This window comes from Caloenas nicobarica, chromosome 2 (genome assembly GCF_036013445.1).
Source record: "Caloenas nicobarica isolate bCalNic1 chromosome 2, bCalNic1.hap1, whole genome shotgun sequence".
Classification (NCBI taxonomy): domain Eukaryota; kingdom Metazoa; phylum Chordata; class Aves; order Columbiformes; family Columbidae; genus Caloenas; species Caloenas nicobarica.
In genome coordinates, this window is record NC_088246.1 from 131,714,800 (window position 1) to 131,736,067 (window position 21,268).

General features: G+C 38.7%; 1 protein-coding gene across 6 annotated transcripts in view; it reads right to left on the reverse strand.

Annotated features, from left to right (window-relative positions):
* Positions 1-235: 235 nt before the first annotated feature.
* The window catches only part of STAU2 (staufen double-stranded RNA binding protein 2), a 174,333-nt gene continuing 153,300 nt past the window's right edge, over positions 236-21,268 (reverse strand). For 5 of the 6 annotated variants that reach the window (XM_065627399.1, XM_065627395.1, XM_065627397.1 and 2 more), the window contains 2 exons: positions 2,185-2,273; positions 236-1,347 (listed from right to left, as the gene is read on the reverse strand). In XM_065627399.1, coding sequence (XP_065483471.1) covers positions 1,254-1,347; positions 2,185-2,273 — 183 coding nt within the window. In that variant the 3' untranslated portion in view covers positions 236-1,253. Of the gene's footprint in view, positions 1,348-2,184; positions 2,274-5,280; positions 5,336-21,268 lie in introns of those variants that run through there. The other variant, XM_065627401.1, reaches the window with a different exon arrangement.

The following is a 21,268-nucleotide window of genomic DNA, read 5'->3' on the forward strand; positions in this document are numbered from 1 at the left end:
GGATAAATAAATGATCTAAATGCCAGGATGACTGGTCTAACATGGTAAGTTTGTAGAAGGTGGTGGCATGGGAAAGGTAGGTTAAACCTTGGCTTTGGCATGGTAGCCATTTGTTAGTTTGCAATTGTGGGGGTTTTTGTGGGATTTATTGGGGTTGTTATTTGTTTGGGGTTTTTTTCACTTAATTCTCTTAGTTGTCCACCTGTGAATGATAAAGAAAGAGACGACACTGTCATTGTACACATGAACTGATGTGGTTTTACTGCATTTGGCCACACACTTAAAATAAATATGCTGGTACAGAGCAGACACAGGTCTTATCTCTGTTGCCGCTCTTTTCACAGAAGAGCAATCTTTTTATCAACTCTTTTCCATCCTCAGCTTGGTAACATTGTAGTCCTACCTTTTGCTCTTGGTCCGAATGCAGAGATTAAAAACGCTCAGTCAATGCAAACGGTGGGTTGATACAACACACAGAATGTGGTGTAGATGTGCTTCACACAACAGAGAGCAGAATTGAAAGGGAAAATGTTGCTTGGAGGCAAGACGCCTCTTCGATTATGCCAAGGAAAATCAAATACCATATCTGCTTTTTTCCTGGAGTATATCGAGACTGATCATAACGAACATCTGTTCATGTTAAGCAAATACTTGTCATGATTTAAACTTCAGTTTGCATACAACTCTGAGTAGTGCATCTTAAAGTCATACATATTCATATAGAATGAAGAATGCATAATGTCTGCATAAAAAGGTAAGCTGTATGACTATATATGAAGACAACAACTACAATTCTCACAGCACTGTCATTGGTTAATTTTAAAATATTCAAGCATTATTTAAAAAACAGTAAGCTGAACTTAAAACTACACTATGAAAAAATTGTATAACTGAACCAATGCTGACTTGTTTTCCTCAATATTAATAAATTTTAAAGTTTCCCCCTTTTATTTTTAAATGTTTTTTGTTAATTAGTTGTTATTTTAACCTCCAGTAACATGATCAGACTTCTTCTGCCTCTGGCCAATTGAGTAATGCTCTGATCTCAGGTTCTAAGGGAAATGTCCAATTTTATTTTTTTCCACAGTTGAATAAACAGTACCATGTATACTATCTCTTGTGTTAGAATAGTGTTGTCTTCACATAAGACCCAAATAATGGTATTAGTCATTCATTTCCTTGTACACATACACCCTATTGCGTGTTGACAGGTTTATAAGGATGCAGTGGCAGCCGTGGGTGCTGGGAAGCTCCTAGACGACAGCCTTTGAATCCTTGCAGTCCTGAGCAATGGTGCCTGAGTTAGTCTGTTTATTGTCTGCTTTCTCTCCCAGATGCTTGACTTGTCTGAAAGATTAATACATTAACAAGAGTGGTGAGGTCCAGGGTTGCACATCTTTAAGACATGTTTATTAGCAGATGGCACATGAGATTCAAAGGTCACTGTGGAAGGTAACATTTTAAAGTGAAACAACAATATTTATGTTCAAATACTATGCTGATGAGATCATATGGAAAAATGTTTCTGATTAAATTAGTTTATAAATAGCCATGATATATGTATTGAAAATTCCAAACACCACTTTTAGTCTTCTTTCTCTTATTCTATTACTTCCTAATTTATTTAGTAACACAAGACTACCTTCTTACATAAACAGACTAGCAGCTGGAAAAAAATCTATACTGGACAGACAATCCCACTTTCTTAAATAATTGAAAATCCAATGTGAAGACTGGTTCTATTGTCTACTACTTAGAGCGAATATTCCATGTACGAGTTTTTTAAGATCTGAAATAAATTTTAACTTTTAAACTCGGTGGAGTAAAATTCATCTTGCAGACATAAGGACTTCTTGGCAGACAGTTATCCTTATTTACAGGCAATATCATGTGCTACAACATATTTGACAAAAATGATGTTATGCTACTTACACAGAACCCATACAATGAAAAGAAAATCCTTTTCTTTAGGATTGCCATAGGAGGACTGACTGTCTCATAGCTCATTAGTAAACATTATCAGTAACGCTAAACCTGAAATCTTGTTTATCCTCTCAAATTCTCACAAACTCCAGAGGAAATATTTTCACACAGGTTTAAAAGGGCAACTAAGCACTTAATTAACATTTCTTATCTGCTGCACCACACAGACATTAAAATGCAGAGGATTTAAATGGTACTTACTTTTCATGTGCTCCGTTTTCAACTTTCATAGCCCCTTCCACTGGATCCAGTCCTTGTTCTGAAAACTGTTTCAAGGCACTTAATGCTGCCTAAACAAAAAATAAGTTGTCAAAAAAACCACTGACATAACTGTATTTACGCCAAATGAAGGAAGGTGTATATTTTGACATTGTAGATTTAAATAATTTCCTATATTTTGAAGCCATTTAGGCTACAGAGCTAACAGAGTGGGTACATAACAGCTTCATGATAAACAACTGTGCTTGTGCACGGGTTTGAGGATGTTTTCTTCTTCTTTCCTCTGGGTATATATGAGTGACTTCCATTTGTGTTAATGCAAGATTCATCACCATCAAGAAGAACATGACATACTTTTAGGATTCTTGCCCCTCTCTCCAGCTTCCCCATGTGCTTTCCCAGAGCCCGTGATTTCCGGAGCTCCTGTGGACAAATTCTTGTCTTGTAGTTGATTGCAGAAGGTGTGAGCAACAGGAAGAGTGTGAGCAGGACACTGCCAACACTCCAAGGCTGGATCTTGAACAACACAGCAGACTGATGTCTTATAAATAGGTAGTGAAGTGTGCTAGACAGAGTGTGCCAATATGGGATGATTATCAGCAACAGAAGAATGATCAGTTTTCAGCTGACATTTTTCTGTGCAAGAGCATTCTTTATTGACCAGCTTCTCTCATATCTTCATGAGTCCTCCTTTAGGACTCAAAATTGTTCTTCTCTCACCCTTAACTGCTTTGGTGAAAGACAAATGGTTTTTTGTAATTATCAATAATTTATCAAATGTTGGTTATGAAACTTTTAGAGACCATGTTGCTGCCTTTGAAAACACATCCAGCACAATAAAAGAGCTGAGGTCGGTTCTGTCTTGAAGGTGAAATTAAAGCAGGACTGAAAAACTGATTTTTCTCTTTAATCATTCCCACCTAAGATGCATTGGAACTAATCACAGAAGGAAAAAAAGGTAAATTTTCACAGACGCTGTCACCTAAGGTAACATCTCAAACACTGGAATTGACTGCAGGCCCTACAGCACTTTTCTTCACAGTGAGATAACAAATGCTGTTTAGAAAACTGGAAGTTGCTCTCTTCTTAATTGCTGGGACAGAAAGAATCCATGTCTCCATCTTCATTCCCCATTCCTTTTGGAGAGCAGGGACTCCATCGGGAACAGGAGCTGCTATTGTAATGAAGTACTAGATTTGCTTTTGTACTAATTCTTTGTCTGGATTCTCTCAACAGCTCCTTCCTTTGAAAGGTATGTTTATAGAACTTAAATATTATTAGACATTGTGTATTTTGGTGAGATGAATAGCAGCACAAAAATTGCTAGGCTGCCCTGAAGTAAAAATCCCAGATTTGTCTATAGTAATGAGTGGCTGCTAATGCTCCAGAAGGCTGTGCAAGGTACTCCCAAGCATAATGCATAAAGATGGAATCTTTCTAGTCTGCGAAGTTTTACAGTTTTTGCCCAAGCAAACAAATAAAAAGCTAAACATTTTACAAAGTGTCTTGGTAAACCTCAGATTATCACTGTTACTTACCCATCCACTCAACCTTTCCATGTGTTCTGGTCTGACAGCTAACCTGCCCTCTGCTTGCTTCTTCTTCTCATCCATTGACATAATTTTCCCCTTCATCTTAAAATCGTTTTATCCTTTCTCCAACGCTATGACTAAGGGCTGAGCCTGAGGTTCACCTCAGTAATTACTTCTCCCATTGCAGGATCTTTCACTTTTATCACCCATTGAGTTCCCCAGTGAATTTATTCTCCCTTTCCTAATTTATCCTGGTTTTCTTGACATTTTGATATATTTGTATTTTTCATAAGACAGCTCTTTCTCTACCACCTCACAGTGTCCCTTGTAGTTTTAGACATGTATTCTCAACTCCTATAAGCTCTAATCACCAGCTGCCTTTCCAACCTCTATCTTGACCACTGAGCAAAATCACTGCTTGTTCAACCGAAATAACTTCTCCCAGTGGTAACAAGGGTTTTCATCTACTCTCAACTCCTCTGTTTCTTCCAGTAACCTGACACATTTCTTAATTTCAATTTCTCTCTTCTCCTCCTCTCTCTGGGGTCCTTTTCATCACAATGCAAGCACTACTCATCATGTGAGGAAGGAGAGCGATTTGGGCTCCTGTGCTGCCTTGCACAGGACTGCTTCTGTATTGTACTTTAGTTGGCCATGGATTAGCAACACAATAATCTCCTGTCCTCTCATGTCAATTTTTTGTGATGCACATCAGCAAAACAATAAGAATCTCCTTTCTCCTTAAGTATGGCAATCCAAAAACCATTACTAGGTAGCACTGCAAGGAGAGAAGGAAGCTGAGACATCTGCTCCTCCTACAAAGTTTAATTGCTGCCTCATCTGCTTTTGACCTTTTGACCATCATCTTGTTGACCTTTTCATATCCATTCTTAGCTTCTAGGTCTGATGTGTGAATTGTAAACTTATTGTGGCAGAACTATTGGTTCAGGTTATTTGTTTGTACGGTAGTTTGGATGAAAAGGCCCTGATCCTTGTTGGTAAGAAACAGAGCCAAGTAATGTTTCATTCAAGATTAGTTCACAGGTTGATCATATGATATGCAGAACAGTCTGATCTTGATCAGTGGTCACTGAAATCCTCAAATCATCAGAGATTAATTAGACCAACCTAAACTCCCTAGTTCCTTTCTAGAATTGCTCTGAATATGAGTACATATTTTACTTACTACTGTCTTACTCATAGAACTGGCTATTGCAAGGCATAACACATAAATTACAGAGCAGCTTTCAGGCTTGCTCTCCGGAAAAGCTGCTTTGGAACTTTCTGGAGGAATATTAGCCACAGGAGGAATATTAATCTCAATAGAAACAAATCATGAGGGCATCTCTTCTAACAGCCAGGGAAGAAGTACTACAATATAAAATAATGAACTCTTTGCCTGTAAGCATGGATCATTACTATATGGGTGTCAAGGAAATAAATATGGAACAGTTAAAGGAAACATATAAAATGAAGGTAAGATTCAAATTGTTTAATGATAAGCATGTTGAATACAAACACAACATCCAATCCTCATGCTTGTAACATGGTGCAGTCTCATTTCTCCATCTCTGCCTTCTTCAATCCTTGCCCTTCCCAAACTGAAATGTGATATAGAAGATAGATGTCAGATTTCTTGTATTTCTGAAGCCAAATACCAGAGGGGAGAAGAAGCAGGAAAGCAGTCCTGTACCTGTAACCTCCATCTTCCAAGTAGAGGTGTCAGGTGTTTGTGGGTGGAGCCTTACTACTTATACTCCAACTTTTGCAACAACATTTCAATTGTGGGAAAGTTTCCTTCGTTGTTAAAATGTCCATTCATGGGATGTAACCGAAGGGCAGCAGAGGAATGATAGAGAGGAGCCTTGCAGTGTTTTAAAAACTTCCCCCTTTCTTTCTCCCGTAGCTTGCTTACATTTAGAAGCATCAGCAAAGCTGAGAGAAGCTGGTAAGTAAACAATACTTTGGACCTTAATAGATGTCCTTAATGTTTCTCTTCTCCCTGTCATGCCCCCAGGCAGACATGAAGATGCTGGGTTCAGGAGGGAAGCTGATAGCTGAGAGGCTGTGACCTGAATAGTCAGCAGAGTGACACAGAACACAGGTGATCTGCAGCAAAGAAGAGTTACAAGCTGTGGCGGATGCACTAGACCCACTCCCTCTCAGCCAAACCAGCAGCAGTTTGTTACAGACTCATCTGCGACACAAGCAGACACCGGGCTAATTTAATCCATGATTCAATTCTATTAGTCCCAACAGATTTACACCACTTGGCTTAAATATAACTGGTGAATGGCAGATAACTTAGTTTCAATGAAAAGGAAAGAAAAGAATGGAACATTTGACAGTGAATCTGGTGAACGATTTCCTCTTTTAAAGGCTCAGTACTTCCTTCCATTGATATTTTTCTTACAATAGAGCATCTGCACAGATACAGAGAAATTTTTCACTCCCCCAGAAGATTTTACAACTGTTTTGTGAGTGAAGCCCCATAGGTTACAGAACAGATGTCCTTACACATTTCTTGTATCACTTGTTTTCTGTGTAGCTACAACAGCGCCAAAAATACGATGCCAACAGGATGCACCGCGCTGTTAGCTGTTTGTCTTGGCTGCCATTTCCATTATTAGTATGTATGTGTATCAGGATGGGGATGGATGTTTCCAGTAATTTTTTAGCTTTCCTCAAGTCAATCGGCAATTAATAAATAGCACTGAAACTTGCAAATATTCTTCCTGTTCCTCACTCTGGGGATTAAGCATCTTATAATGACAGTTTAGTAAAATTAGATCATTCTTTTAGCAAGAACAGCAGGCAGGCACTACACTAGCTCATGTGCACTTTAGAACCACATCCTTATGATAAAATTTTCACATTTGTTTTAGCACAGTAGATAGCTTGTGTTTTTCCTCTTAAATATATATTGCATTTCAGACTGTTCCATGAAACCAAAAACTGTAAAAGTTTCTTGTTCTCTGTGTTCCTTCCAGTTGACTTTATCAAGGAGGTCTGAGACATAATAAATGCACTGCTTGATACTGTTAGTTTACTGGTGAAATGTCTCATAACATCAGTTTTCTAAGTACATAAAAAACCACATTCAGCTTGGCCTTAATCAGTGTTTTCTTTAGACATAAAAATATGAGCAGAAACAGTTACACTGCAAAAATAGATTAAGTCAGGGCGCAGGGTATGTCATGAACGACAAGATTTTACTGTCTTTGGTAGCTGGGTCTTAGTTCTAGACTGAGTTTGCAGAGTCAAATGACTCATTGTGGTCATACCACCTGTAGCCACGTGCCATATACATGAACAAGTCTCAGGCTGTGCCCGAGTTTAGGCTTGAGAAAAGGCCTGCATGCCAGGTTAAAACGATAGACAGATCTAACTCCGGTCCTTGATTTCACTTGCACGTCAGAAGCCTAGACAACAGCAGAGTTAATGCACGAACAAAACTTGTAGCAAGTGTATTTACAAACAATCAATTTTCATCTGTTTTCTAAGCCAAGAGAAAAAAAGGCCCCCTAAAGCAGAGAGGTTCTTCCCATCTCCCTGACAGTTGAGGCCTCAAAAGGCAATATCATCTGTGCAATCACACTGCAGCAAAGCTGTCTGCATCAGTAATGAGATGCACTGCATGACTTTTTAATACATGGATTTAAATTTCACATTTAAAGGCTGTCGAAAATACCCCAACGATATCACAGCTGCAGAGGTGAGTTTGAGGACTTGGTGCCACAAAGCTAAGCAACTGTTTAAATTTGTATGTATTTAAAATTACTGTTCTTGGTGACTGTTTTTGCTTTCTCTTGATGAAGAATTTTTGACGAAGCTTTCACCTGGCTGTAACTTGTCCACACCCAAAATTGTGTGCATAGAGAAATGCACAAAGGGAAGATATATTTGCTTGTGTAGACTTACATACATACATACAAAGCAGCTAAAATTTGAGTCTTTAAAATATCCATGTAATTCTCTAAGATTTAACAGTTTGAACACATATACATTAAACAAAAACTACGTGATGGGTATTGCAAACAAATCCCTTTTCCCCACAGCTTTTTTTGTAAATTAATTTACTTCATCACAAGTTATAACTTCTGCTAGGAGTTTTCGCTGCTTTCCTCCCAATGTGCTATTGTCCCCAGTCGATTAGATTTCATGTGAACCAATGTTAACATCTGTTTAGAAATTAAATTCAGAAAGGCTTTTCACACTGCACAATGTAAACATTAATTCAATGACTTTAAGCCCTTTCCTCACACAGTTTATGATATGCATGAAAAACACAGGGTTATAATCTGATTAACTCATGTAGTTTACATGGAAATAACATTTTCCTAACTGATTAATCTCTGCACAAAGTCATAGTCACCTGATAGGCACTACAATTAAGGCTACTGATTGCACCTGTCAAGAGAAGGAGCTTGGAGGATAGAAGAAGTCCAGCATCTTCAAACAAAGAACGATGATTCACAGATATAGCTTAGAACAAGTCCCATGTAGTAGTTAATGCTACCCCCAGCAACTCATGCAGCCAGCATTTCAATGACATGCAATCTAAGTACAGCCTGACCTTGCCGGCTTTCTGGGGATAATCCTAAAGTAAGGATTAACTGTTCTTGAACAATTTTTCCAATATATTAAGCAGAGCTTCTATCAACAACAGCATAAATGTCACCTTCTTCCACCTAGCTTTATTGGACACAAGACCATGCCTTTCAATATTCTAAGCGTATGGAGTAAAAGATACTATTAAACATAGGATTTTATTTCTGTAAGTTTTCACTTCAACAGTCTACTTAGCTAGACTGCTTGAGTTAACAGTAGAGACGGTCAATTAGGTATGGCTTATGGGATGGTGGCATGGGAACCACCACACTAGAAAGCTGACTGCCATTCTTGGCACTATGCAGTAATTCCAGGTGTAATTAACGTCAAAGCGTTATCTCAAAGCCCAGGAAAAAGCTGCATGATCATCTGAGGTGAGACAGTTCTATTGCTTTAATGGTGATTCAAGAGTTTCTAGCCACAGAGAGAAAACCATGCTGAAAAGCACCTAATTATAAAAACAATTAAAAGGTATGCTTTCATATGAATGTCAAACTTAACAAACTTAACACTAATTTAAGAGATTAATCCAGTGTGGAGAGGCCAGTCTGACTGCCAAGTTCACGCTGCGTTCTTACTGGTGGATGGAAATAAAAGAAGAAAAGATTGCGAAGAGATCTGTACAGGACTCAGAGAATAAATGTTTTTAAATCTGTATCTTCTCAGACTCCTTCCTCTTCACATACTGTCAACTGCGAGGAGCAACATTTTCAGGTGTTACCGAAATGCTAACTCCTGCCTCTGTGGCAATCTATGCTGGAAACCAGTAAGTTGGCACTTCTTCATGAACGTCTTGAAAGATCTTTCAGGTTCAATGCCAGTATCTACTGAGGCGTGTCTATGTCCTCTAACAGTAAGTGAGGTGTGAAAGTTTGGCCCCAGTATCAGTAATTAAAACAAGTCCCAGTCAAGCCTCTTTTGTCAGGTAATTTCAGTATCTTTCCAGTGTATACTCTCTAGTCTTTACTGGTTCTGGTCTAGAAACTTGGAAGTTATTTTAAAGTAAATTTATTTTTTAATTCAAAACTTCATAGTTTTTCTTCAATTGTTACAATTGAAAGAAGAAAGACAGAAAGAATTATGCATCATCACATCTTATCAACAGAAAAATATTTTAAAATTAAATTTTCAAGTGTTTACACTAACTATATACAACAGAAATTCACCAGTCAGCAATTACTCTTCAGATCAATCTCGCTTCTAATTTTACGTGCTCAGACAAAAGCTACTTAACACTAACTTTCAGAAGGAGGTAGACATTTAAGTAATATAGGTGCTTTCAATAATTAGAGACTTCCAAATAAGAGCATTTAGATGGCTAATTATTATATGGGTAGGTAGAGGTTTAAATCATGCAATTGAGACAACACTCAAGCATGATTGAGAAGTTGCAGACAAAAGTTATGGGTGACTTTAAGAAACATGGCTTTAAACCTCAAAATGAAAAGAGCAGAACGTATATCCTCAGGCAAAATCCTGCACCAGCAGGGAAGAAAGGCCATGAATCACTGTCTCTTTCATCAGTGATGGCTGGAAAATATCCTTGTCAGCTGTGTTCTCAGAACAATTTGATTTATTTAATTATTTATTTATAGGCATTTCGCCCATCACTGCCATAGATTTGCAAGTCCGATGTCTTTAACCCTATCTGTATTGCAGGAGATTTTGACCTCTTGATTTTAAATAAGCGGATTGAGGTTATTGGCTGTGTAAGAGTTCATAGTGACTTCTAAAACATACTGCAATAGACAAACCTCTTCATCTGTGTGGCCTCCACAGTTCCATCCTGTTTTTAACATCACTACCACAACCTTCACTACATAGCTAGCAGCACATAAATGAGGCAAAGACCCATATTATGAGTAGTGTAAATGTAACCAGAACTGTTTTAACAAAATCAATGAGCTCTAAGCTGAGCTATATTTAAACAACACTTAAGCACTGATCCTGTTATTTAAGTGGTTTTCTTAGGCAACTGCTCATGCAGAGTGGTCAAAAAAATGGATATTAAAAGATTTTTTGACTATAGCAATTTTTAAATGAAAAAAATTTGTTCTCTCATACCAAGACCATTACCTTAGATTTTACATGTGTGTTGGTCTAAACATGGCTAGAAACCTTGGTTTGAAGAGAAAAGCAATAGATTACACTTAATGCAAAGGACTGCCCATTGGCTTCTTCAAGCAGCACATTGTGGCTGGAGCAATGGAGGAGTTTAGGTGGGGCTGTAGATTCTTGTAATGATATTCATCTGTAATGAAGCCCAGGTACTCATACCTCTGCTTCTCTGTAACTCTATGCCTGTGGCCCACATATCAACATTCGGAGAAGAATACTTCCACCCTCAGAGCACTAATGACCAATCCCCCTCTTAATTCTCCAAGTCTCATTTTACAAGCATGAGTATACATCCAACGAAGTACCAAATCCAGATTGACAGCTAAAAGCATTATATTTAGCATATACAGTATGTAATTAGAAACCTGAGTGTTTCCAAAAGGCAAAAGTTTCTTATTCTGATCTCAGGGTATTTTTATGCTGCATTAACCGGCATTTTTCTCCTAACTGAAGTTGATTTAAGTGAGATCAGAGTCAGGCCCAGGAGCTAAAAGCCAAACTTCTCATCTGAAGTAGTTCGTAATGTAATTTTGCCCTTGCTAACTGTTGATGGCTTGTCCTCATCCCATTTTAACCTACAACCATCAGCTCCTTTAATGGAAGTGTCTATAAAGATCTTCCCTAAAATATGCTTTTCCAGCACACTTAATGTCTTTTAATGTCTTTCCAATTAAATCCAGATGTGAAAAGCTTAAGGAACAGTTCTCAGGACTGAAAAAGATGACATAAATCTTGCAGCTGACAGAGATCCCACTGAGCTCAGTTGGGGAAACTCACAGAGGACTTCTTGTGGGCCAGAAAAGCTGCTGGGTATAAAGACAGATGTGTATACTCCTATTAAAAAAATTTAAATAAAAACTGACTCCTACAATGAGGTATCCACAATTATCAGGGACATTACTAACTCAATCCCTCAATGTGCTGAGCACATCCTGTGTGGTACAGATTTCCCTCATCTTTTCGGGAAGTTTATCAGAGTTGAAGGGGGTCACATCTGTTCGGGAAAGAGCCTTTCACCTTTCAGGACTGTAGCTCTTAAACCAGTGTAGCGGCTGATTCTGGAAAACACTGTCTGTCTCAGTCTCGTACCGCTATCAAAAGGCAAATAACGTACTCCGCAAAGTGAGACTCTGAATTTCTGCCCTCCCTCCTTTATCTCCTCCACAATCAGGTTAGCAAATTAAATTGTGGTTTCATTATAGGAGAGTCCCCTAACGTGCTAGTGATTATAAATTCTTACCAATCTGATGGGAAACTGGGTATTCCTAGTAGCTGACTACCACTGCTGGGCAAGTGCTGTTTGTGCAGCTGTCAATTTGGGGTTTGTTTTGCTATAATCACTTGTACACTCTCAAATTTTTTTAAAAAATTTTTTATTTTAACAACAGTAGATCATCTTATTTTTCTCCTTCCAAACTGTTTGTAAACGTGCGCTCAGCTCAAGCCACATCTTTCAGAGAGACAGGAAACAACCCCCCCACAGCTTGTGTTAAAGAAAGTTTCTAGAAAACTGCCCAGCACTAACAGCTTTAATTCTTTCCTACTCTCCTGCTACTTACGTGCTTATTTTTGAAATTGGTAAATTATCCAGGCAGATCAATGATTTTTAAAGAGCTACATCCTCATGAGACACCAGAAAGAAAAAAGGAAAAATGTTCCAGGACTGAAGAAAAGCCCATTTCTAACAAGATGAAGTTTGAATACATGTTCATTAGTGGCAGAAAATTCAGTAGAGATGTTTTGGATACTGTCACTTAGTTTCATTTTTTTAATGCCCATAAAAAGGTTATAGCACAATTTGGTGTCATGAGTGAGTATATGGAAACATGAAAGTAGATACCTGAATTAAAAGACAATCCTACATACTCAAGTATAACAATAGGTGCTCAAATACGGGATTTGGACAATAATGCAGGCCTAACACTGAAAGCAGTAGGCTCCTAAACATGCACAAGAGCTCTTGAAGACAAAATTCCTTCGATTCTCAACTTGCTTTATTTTCCACAATGGCCAGCACTTTTCAGGCTATCACTCCTACAGGGCTGAAGACTGGATCTGACTCCCACCAAAATCAGTGCTTCATGACCATCACTCAGGAGACACGAGGAATGCCCTTCCCTTGGAATGAGCTGCTGTCTCCACAAGGATTCCACTCTTGGCTAGCTCAGGGAATGAGCTCAAATCTCCTGTGCTTTGCTGCCAGGGACCACCAGGCCAGCTCTGATTTATAGCTTTTTCTTTGCAGTTTTATGATACAAGAATGTTCACTTGTAATTACAAGAGCATTTTGTTGGCTCCCTGCCTTCACTTGGGTATGCACAACACCATATCCTTCATTCCAGCCTTTTTATGTCAAGACCCAAAATTTGAGAAGAAAAGTACATCTGAAGTATTATGAAGATGCTGCAGATCTTGCTACTCCTCAAAGAGGGGACTCATCCATATTTGCTACGGGGGACATATGACCTATTGGATAGGACACTGAACTAGAAGTCAGGAGGAGACCTGGTCAAATATCTTTCTCAGAAAAACACTAAATCAAGAAACAGACCTTTTTATGAGAATATGTCAGTTTTGAGAAAATATTTTCTAGGTCCAGGATAGACTCCCAAGTAAAAATACCACAGACAAGTGCCATACATGACCATTGGGCTAATGACTATGCTTGCGGTGGCACATTCATAGTTGCTTGTTCTTCTGCGTGAAAAAAAATCAGGAGGTCTCTAGTTCATTTCGAAGTGACTGAAAATACTTGACCTCTTGATGTGTTTTGCAGGATAAAAAAAAATCTGTTTCATTCAAAAGACAGTGACTTTGCCACTAAACTGCTGTGTGACCTTGAAGAACCACTTTAGCTCAGTATTTTTCAGACATTTACTTAGCTTCTGACTTTGAGACCATCATTTGAGTACATTTCCATCACTTCTGGTGTAAATTTGATTTTGTCATTCTCAGTTGAGGTATACACTTCTCCAGAGGAAATTCCAGGTATTTTAGATACCATTTAATAGTTAACTGTCAAACAATTTCTGCATCTTTTAAACAAAGAATACTTCTGTGCTAGCTTAATTTATAGAGCCATATATGTCCCATTTAAAGTGTCTGTGATTAAGTACAAACACTAAGCTTAGATTTTTCTACTAAATGAGAAAAGTTTAAAACCAATAAACTGTATCTAGGGCTTTAGCTGGGAGATGAAATAAAGGGCACATTTGTTCCTGGTCACCGAATTTTTAACCCAGGTTTGTTGCTCCTGCTGTTAAGCTCCTATACATTCCTTACTAGCTCATAGCACCCAGCACTCCCAGCTCTCAGTGTTTGGAATTAGAGGTGAACTGCAAAATAAAACCACTTTTTGGGGAGAACTAGTGTATGGTGAGTGTCACATATTCTGACAAAAGGCAGGAGCTGAAAAGGTTGATATTTAAAAAGAGGACTTCTTCCACAGATTTTTTTTTTTTTTAATTTTAGATTAGATGTATAAATTCTAACTTACCATTTGGATCTGAGGATTCTGACAATATCTGGAAAACCTGGAAGATGCTGCTGAATCTGGTGGATAAAATGCAAGCTATACTTTGTCTAGCACTTTAGGACAGGAGACGAGCGGTTGAGCCTTACATTTGGACTCAGCTTTCTGTCTCAAGTACCTCTCAAGTGTCCCAAAGTTTGCGTTTATTATACAGCAAGGAGGAAATAAAAACCCCTGGTTTTCCAACAGCAAAAGAAAGCTATACTATTTCTGTCTCCTCTATCCCTTTTCAAGTTTATATTGATTTTTTTTTTTAAGTAAAATATTTTAACCTGTCTTTTTGCAACACAGGAGCAGTATCATGACTTCATTGCTTCTCCTTTTACCTCAAAATCCTGTGAGGGTATTTGAGTATTTCCTAAAGGTGAAATAAAAAACTAATCTGCTGCCAGTGACTCATCACTCCAGTGATCAAGTTAAATGACAGTATTGCAGAATACTCTGGTAATACATATTTTTCCCCTGCCTAGTCCAGTGCTGCTATTTTACACACAAATTCAACCGTTTCTTTAGCAAATGCATCATCTTGAGGTGAAGAATTAGTCTTCACCTAAAATCCATACCAGCCACCCTGCTATTCATTTTGTGAAGTGGCAAATGTACTTTTTATTGGATTATTTTAATATTTTGCACTGCTTGCAGCTCCACTTTTTAGTGGAAAGGCCCAATCTACCCTAGGTTCCACTTCTACTACCGTTTGTATGTTGATTTAAGCAGGAACTGGATGTGTGCTCCTGGATTTGCCCTACGGCCATTAACTCTGGCTGCTACTGCACTACAGGTAGAAATATAAAAAGAGTACTAAAGATGTGGGATGGAGCAGGCACCAGGAATGCTGTCCTACATGCTTCACTGGTACAAAGGGTATACCTCAGGTACCATGTACCCGAAAAAGTGCTTAAAGGGAGACGTTAACAAGCAGGAACCAGATTTCCTCATGAACTCTGAATTCTTAAATTCAGGAACCTCTCCAACTGGCAGCTCATCAATGCAGATTAGACACTCCTTGACTCTGATTAACAGAGCTCTTCAACGATGGACCTGCTTTTCCTCCATTTACAGTTACAGTCAAAAATATAGATATATGTTCAGCAACTTTACTGAACAGCTGGCTTTTAGTCTGGAACATCTGCTAACGGCTATTTTATCATTTCATCCTAGCATGTATTATTAAAATCCATTAACCACAGCTGTCAAAAAGAGCTTATTCAAAACCTTGCTAGTTACAAAATAACCTGTCAGGGTTAGATTCAATAAAGAATTCAGGTGCTTACAAATTAGGCACTGTAAGAGTGAAATTTTAAATAGCACATCCCTGGAATAAAATCAAAGGTCTAAAGTTAAGTACTCAGTTTCTTCATTCAGCGTTAAGAGGAGAGCCAGGTTTCTCTGAAGAATGACCTGAGAAAGCTATAATACATGCTGAGTATGGAGCTACCTGCAGGCAATGAGGTACACCAAGCCCAGAGGTGAACTCCTGGTCCTCTCTGGAGTTCAGCTGCAAAGCCAGGGCCACACGCGGAGGACCTGGCAGCTTGGTCAGCAAGTATCCACAGATGCACAATCCTCTCCTCAAGACAGCTGGCTCTTCCAGCTCTTCGACAAGCCTGAGCAGAGCTCACTGTTTTCACAGAGATGACCACCGGTGAAGAGGTTGGAGGCGAGACTCCCCTTTTTGGCAATGGCAAGGATGTGTGAACACCTGTCCAGGTTTTAGGTACAGATTTTAGATTTCTTAGCTTTAAGCCAACAAACCACACATCCCACCTTCAAGCTGACAATCTAACCCTCAGGATAAGTGATAGGGATGTTTCAGCTGTCGCATTAAAAACAACTCAACATTCATGGGCCAAAGGAAAGAGAGCAAGGAAGAACCTGGCTCCATGGGCTAATGATCACAGCAGTTACTGAGCTATCCCGAGGATCACCCCATGCCCCCTAGATAATTTCTGTTCTTTACCCAATTATTACTTTAACACCAAGTTCAGAATTGATGAAAGCAGGACCTGCAATCCAGTACTTCTGCTTTTCAATGGCTTCTTTAACTGGTAGGATGCAATAACAGTCCTTCTTGTGCTTTCTCTGTGCAATCCTGAGTATCTTAAAATTTTGCTATATGGCTCTGTTTATCTGGGAAAGCAGGTAAATAGCTGTGCTTGCATTTAGACAGTCTCCTGTGACATGTCATTATGAACACCTTAAGGCTGTGGAAGGAACAGAGTCCAAGTTCACATTTCCTGAGTAAGTCTATGTTACTGTGTAAAGCACAGAAACCACTAGCAACTACTCCAGCCACAGCTAAGAAAAAGAGCCTTCAGGATGCTCTTTTGTCTAATATTTTTCCATATGAGGCATGTTAACTAATATACAGCTATATCTTAACGAAATATTTTATTAAGATAAATAATAATAATCCTTCATTACTCAAGTTCTCTTTATGCAAATGATTCCAATAAGCCTGCTCATGTATTCAAACCCTATGAGGTTTCCAGGATCAGGCTACAAGCAGTTTTACTCTGCCATGATAGAGTAAAACTAAGTTGCCTAAAATCAACATACAATAAAGCAGAAATACTAATGTAACCTAAACGACAGTAAGAATAAAACATTATGCCCAATCTCAGTTAGCTGTAAGAATTTAATACTTTTAGCTGTCATATAAGCAATACAATCATAGCATGAAGCAAACACTAGCTGTTTTAAGGCTGCTGCCAGAAGCAGAGAAAATAGACTCCTAACCATGCATATTATACAGCAATATTCTTCAAGCACAAATAAGACTTAACTGAAATCATGCTTGAGATAACTGTCATGCTATCAAGTTACATTAAAGAGAGGAGGAGATCAGACTTATTCTTTCCTTCACAATGAAATCAGTATAAACAAATCATATAATGTTTGGGCACCAAACTCCTGAAACAAAGAAGCCTAGAAAATCTCTTAAAACCACCCACAGACTCCGTACGCTGGCCTGTGATTATACAACTGGAGAAAATCATCCAAACTGCGATGTAAACCAATGTCAGTCTGCAAATGATAGTACTACAATGGTTCTAACAAAGAATAAAGCAAGTCCTTGGAACAGCCATCAGTGAGGAACACTTTACTGTTTATCTAACCATTTTCCCCATAAATGAGGAATACTTTTTTAAAAACTTAATCGCCGTCCTGAGGATAATAGATCTCTTGTGTGTCTTTACTAAACTGCAACACACATCCAGCTAAAAAAAAAAAAGTCTGGGACCAAAAGTAAAAGAGAAAGCTTCCTAATGCACCCCATTGCCTATTGCATTTCAACCTGCTCCACTATGAAACCCGTTTTGCCCTCATTATTTGATATGTGGGAATATTCACCCTCATTTTCAGAAATACATATGCCAAACACCTCATTTTTTTTCTCCTATGGACTACACACAAAAAGAGAAGATCAAATACTGACGAACCTTTCAGTTCTTTCAGGAAAACGCAGTGTTTCTGTAGACCATACTTCTAACTCAGAACTGTAGATTTTCTCCTTGCCTAGCAGCCGGAAACAAATTATCCTAGACCTGAAAAATCATGTGCCTGTCTAGAAGAGATGTGATATAGTACGGCCCATTCTCTGTCTATAGATATCATCTCGAAAGTGTAAATTGCTGTGTACTCCACAAGATGCAAGTCACACAACAGTTATTAGGGGCTCTAAAGCACTGGACTAACTCAGTTGCCCTGAAGGTGGGGTCTATGATCTACCAATTTTTTGGCCTGTTTCCACTCAATTTCAGATCCTATAAGTCTGAAAAATATTTTACACAAATCAGGAGTTAACGGTATGATACAATCACTTTCACAAATGTTGTGAAAAGCAGTGGCATTTCTTTCTTTCTAGCTATGCCGTAGAGGTATTTGATCATTCATACATGTACTTAGGAAAGAAACTTAGCTCATTAAAATCAACCACCCCTGCAAATTGTTTAATAATTTATATTTCCCTAACATTAACCTCATTCTTGTCTTTAAGCCACAACTGACTGAACTGTAACTTGGTATCAACAATGGATATTAAACATAAAAAAGATAACAAAAGAAGCAGTAATGAACTGACAAAGCTTGTTAGTCTTCTCCAGTAAGGGTGCAAGAATTAACAATACAGTGAATGAATATCAGTCATTCAAATACAGTAAATAAAATCTCTATATAAATAAAATAAATGAAGAATGGTAGCTGACAAAAGCTCAACAAGCTTGCAGAAAAAAAAGCTAGTCATTATTACACTTAACAGACCGAAATGACAGTTTAATTATTAAGAAGATGAAAAAAAAAGGTTGTATTAAAATGAATTGTCATTGTAAAGAAAGTTTCTTCTGCAGTACTTACACAAAGTCTGTTCCCTCATATGGTCATATATGCTTCTTCTATTGCTATATTACTAATATTTGATCTTTTCTAGTTCTTTTTTACTATATCATGCCTGGCTGACATCAACTTTACCAGCATTTCTACGTTGAGTTAACAATGCACTTCTATATGAACAGTGTTTTTTCAGGAAACGTAAGAAAAAAAAAAGTCTTAGCTGCTCTTCATGATCACTAGCTCTCTTGTGTTTTATCTATTGCAGCGATTTCATCAAAGCTGGTCACAGATGAAAAGCTAATGTCAAATATTTTTCCCTAATATTTTTACATTATTCTCAATACGCAATTTTAATTTATAATGTTTATAACTTGAATATAAATTATTTTGAATTCTAAAGGCAAACCACAGAAGTAAAATAGAAAAGTATTTTTTAATTTGGATGTTCAAACAAAAAATATTTCCCACCCTTCACTGGGGTAGGGGCGGGAAGGAGTTTTCAATAAACTGCCAGAATCGCATGCCGATATTTTTTGTATCGTAGTTACAAGTTCACAACGTACACTTCATATTTTAATAAACAACATGCTTGCTTTGCTAATAATTTCTAAAAAGAGCAAACCCCTCCTTGTAACAGCTGCAGTGGCCCAGATGCCATAAAAGCAGAATGCCTCTGCTATGCAGGGGAGGGGCAGACCTTCCCTTTGCGCAGGCACGTGAGGGTCCCAACCAGCACCAGCCTCTCACAAGCACATCGTGCCCGATGGGATTTGGCCACGGGGGAGGGCAGGAGCATGTGCAGACCCGGTTTAATGGCTAAAATGTGGAATGAGTTAACTCGTTGCTGTACAGATGGCAAAGGAGTTTCAGACCTGGTTTGCTGAGCAGAAAACAGCAGCTCCAGCCCTGTGCCTCAGTCTCCCTCTTGCACCAGACTGCAACTGCCCAATTTTTCTGATTGGGCAACAGGATCAAGCTCTAGATCTGAAAAACTAACTCCATAAAGAATATGACGTGCACATGCTGAATAACAAATTACCAAGTAGTCAGAGTTGATTGTTGCTGATGAACAGTAAAGTTTGCCAGGCAGAGGAGCTGTTTGGTTTGTGGGAAGATAACATTTTCTGTTGTTGTCTCTACAAAGCCCTTAATAAACTCTTAGACTGAAAATAACAAGCCACAAAAGCAGTGATTTCTCCTGGAAAACGGCAAGGCTTCTTCATTCTAAAGCATTGTAGAAGATCCTACCTGGTAGTACTAGAAATGCCAGCACTCGCTTTCCCGGGGAAGCGGCAGTGTGGAGCTCCTGTCCTCCTCCCAAGGTCATTATTCCCCCTGTGCCTCATTCAGGTTTTTCACCAGTTCCCCTCAGCAGTGAAAAATCCATCACCATGCCCATTCTACACTTAGGCTGTTTCAATCTGCAGGTTGCCGTGGCTGACAGCCGGTGCTACCCCTGGGCATCCAAAGAGCTACGCACAGGGTCTAATGGAAATGGAAGAAACAGGTTTTTGCCTCTAACATCCCATAACAAGGACAGGGTAAACACAGGGTGAGGTGAGGCTTGAGATCAGACAGATATTGATCTGTGATCCTCATCATGTAAGTGAGGGACTTAGTCATGCAGTTTTCTCTTTGGAGAATGCTACCAGACAGGAGTAACTTGACAGCTGCACACTCATAATAGCCAGTTTGGATTCCTGTATACTCTTCAGTCCTGTTCATTGTTCTATTACTTTGCATTTAGATGTAGAAAACTCCATGCACCTGCACTGCACAGCATTAAACCCTATATCTACTAAATCTGCCAACACAGAAGCCAATTCAGTTGGTGGATTTATTTGATGTGGTCGCTCACTGCAAAGTGGGTTGGTTGAAAGCACAAACTTCTCTTGAACCCACCACTGCAGAAACAACTGTAGCATTTTACTGATGTGGGCAGGACCCAAGTGAATAGGGCAATTTGCGGCACACTTGAAAAATAAGTTATTTCTGAAACAAAGAAAAAAAGTTCCTTTGTTCAGTTTTAACAAGTTTCTTGACTTGTATTACCCACTTCTCCTTTTCCCATTCCCAAGGAACATTCCATTAATCATCCCTCTAATGGAAACACTTGTGTCTGATCACTGAGCAGTGGACACAGGCGTAGACTTGGGCATTCACTGAACAAGAAGCCCAAGGGAAGCCTAGCTGAAAAGTTTGGGAAAGCAAGGATGCCTTTTTAAAATAAACTTTGGAGAGGTCAGCAGGACAGCAAGGGGTCAGCACCAGGCAGCCAGTGGGTGGATGGCACAGGAGAAAGACAACAACACTTGTCATTAATTATATCTGTTGGAATGCTACACATTTTCCGCCCCAAGTGGTAGTACTCCAGACATCTAAGTACAATCTCTCCCACGTCCTACTCGACCTCAGGCAGGGCACATGCCAAGAAGCTTTCATACACTAGAAGCCAATAAGTAGCTAACACAAGCAGAGGTTAAAGAACTTAAATTGTCCCTCCACTTCGAAACATTTTTTCTCTAGTTTAAAGCCATCCTCTCACAACTGCCTACCAGTGAAATACATATTTTCTTAGAGCTAAATATGGCTAGATTTCTGTGCCCCACCACAAGCTAACAAAACCCTCACTTTCTTTGGAAAGGAATAACTACTGGGAACCGGACTTCAGAACAAGAAATCCACTCCTAAAATCGATACTGCAAGATCCTAATACCATGTACCACTTAACTGGGTCTAGATGTGTTTGATCTGCAAAGGTGTTTCCTCCTATAAACATTCTTGCAAAATGTCTGCAAATGCCAGAAAACATTACTACAGGTGATGCTCTTGCAAATCTATCCCTTTTTATAAGGCTGTTTTCTGATAAAACTCTCAATAAATTGTTGATTGGAGAAGAAATGGCAGACTAGTAACTCATGGACACATCCATTCTCACTTA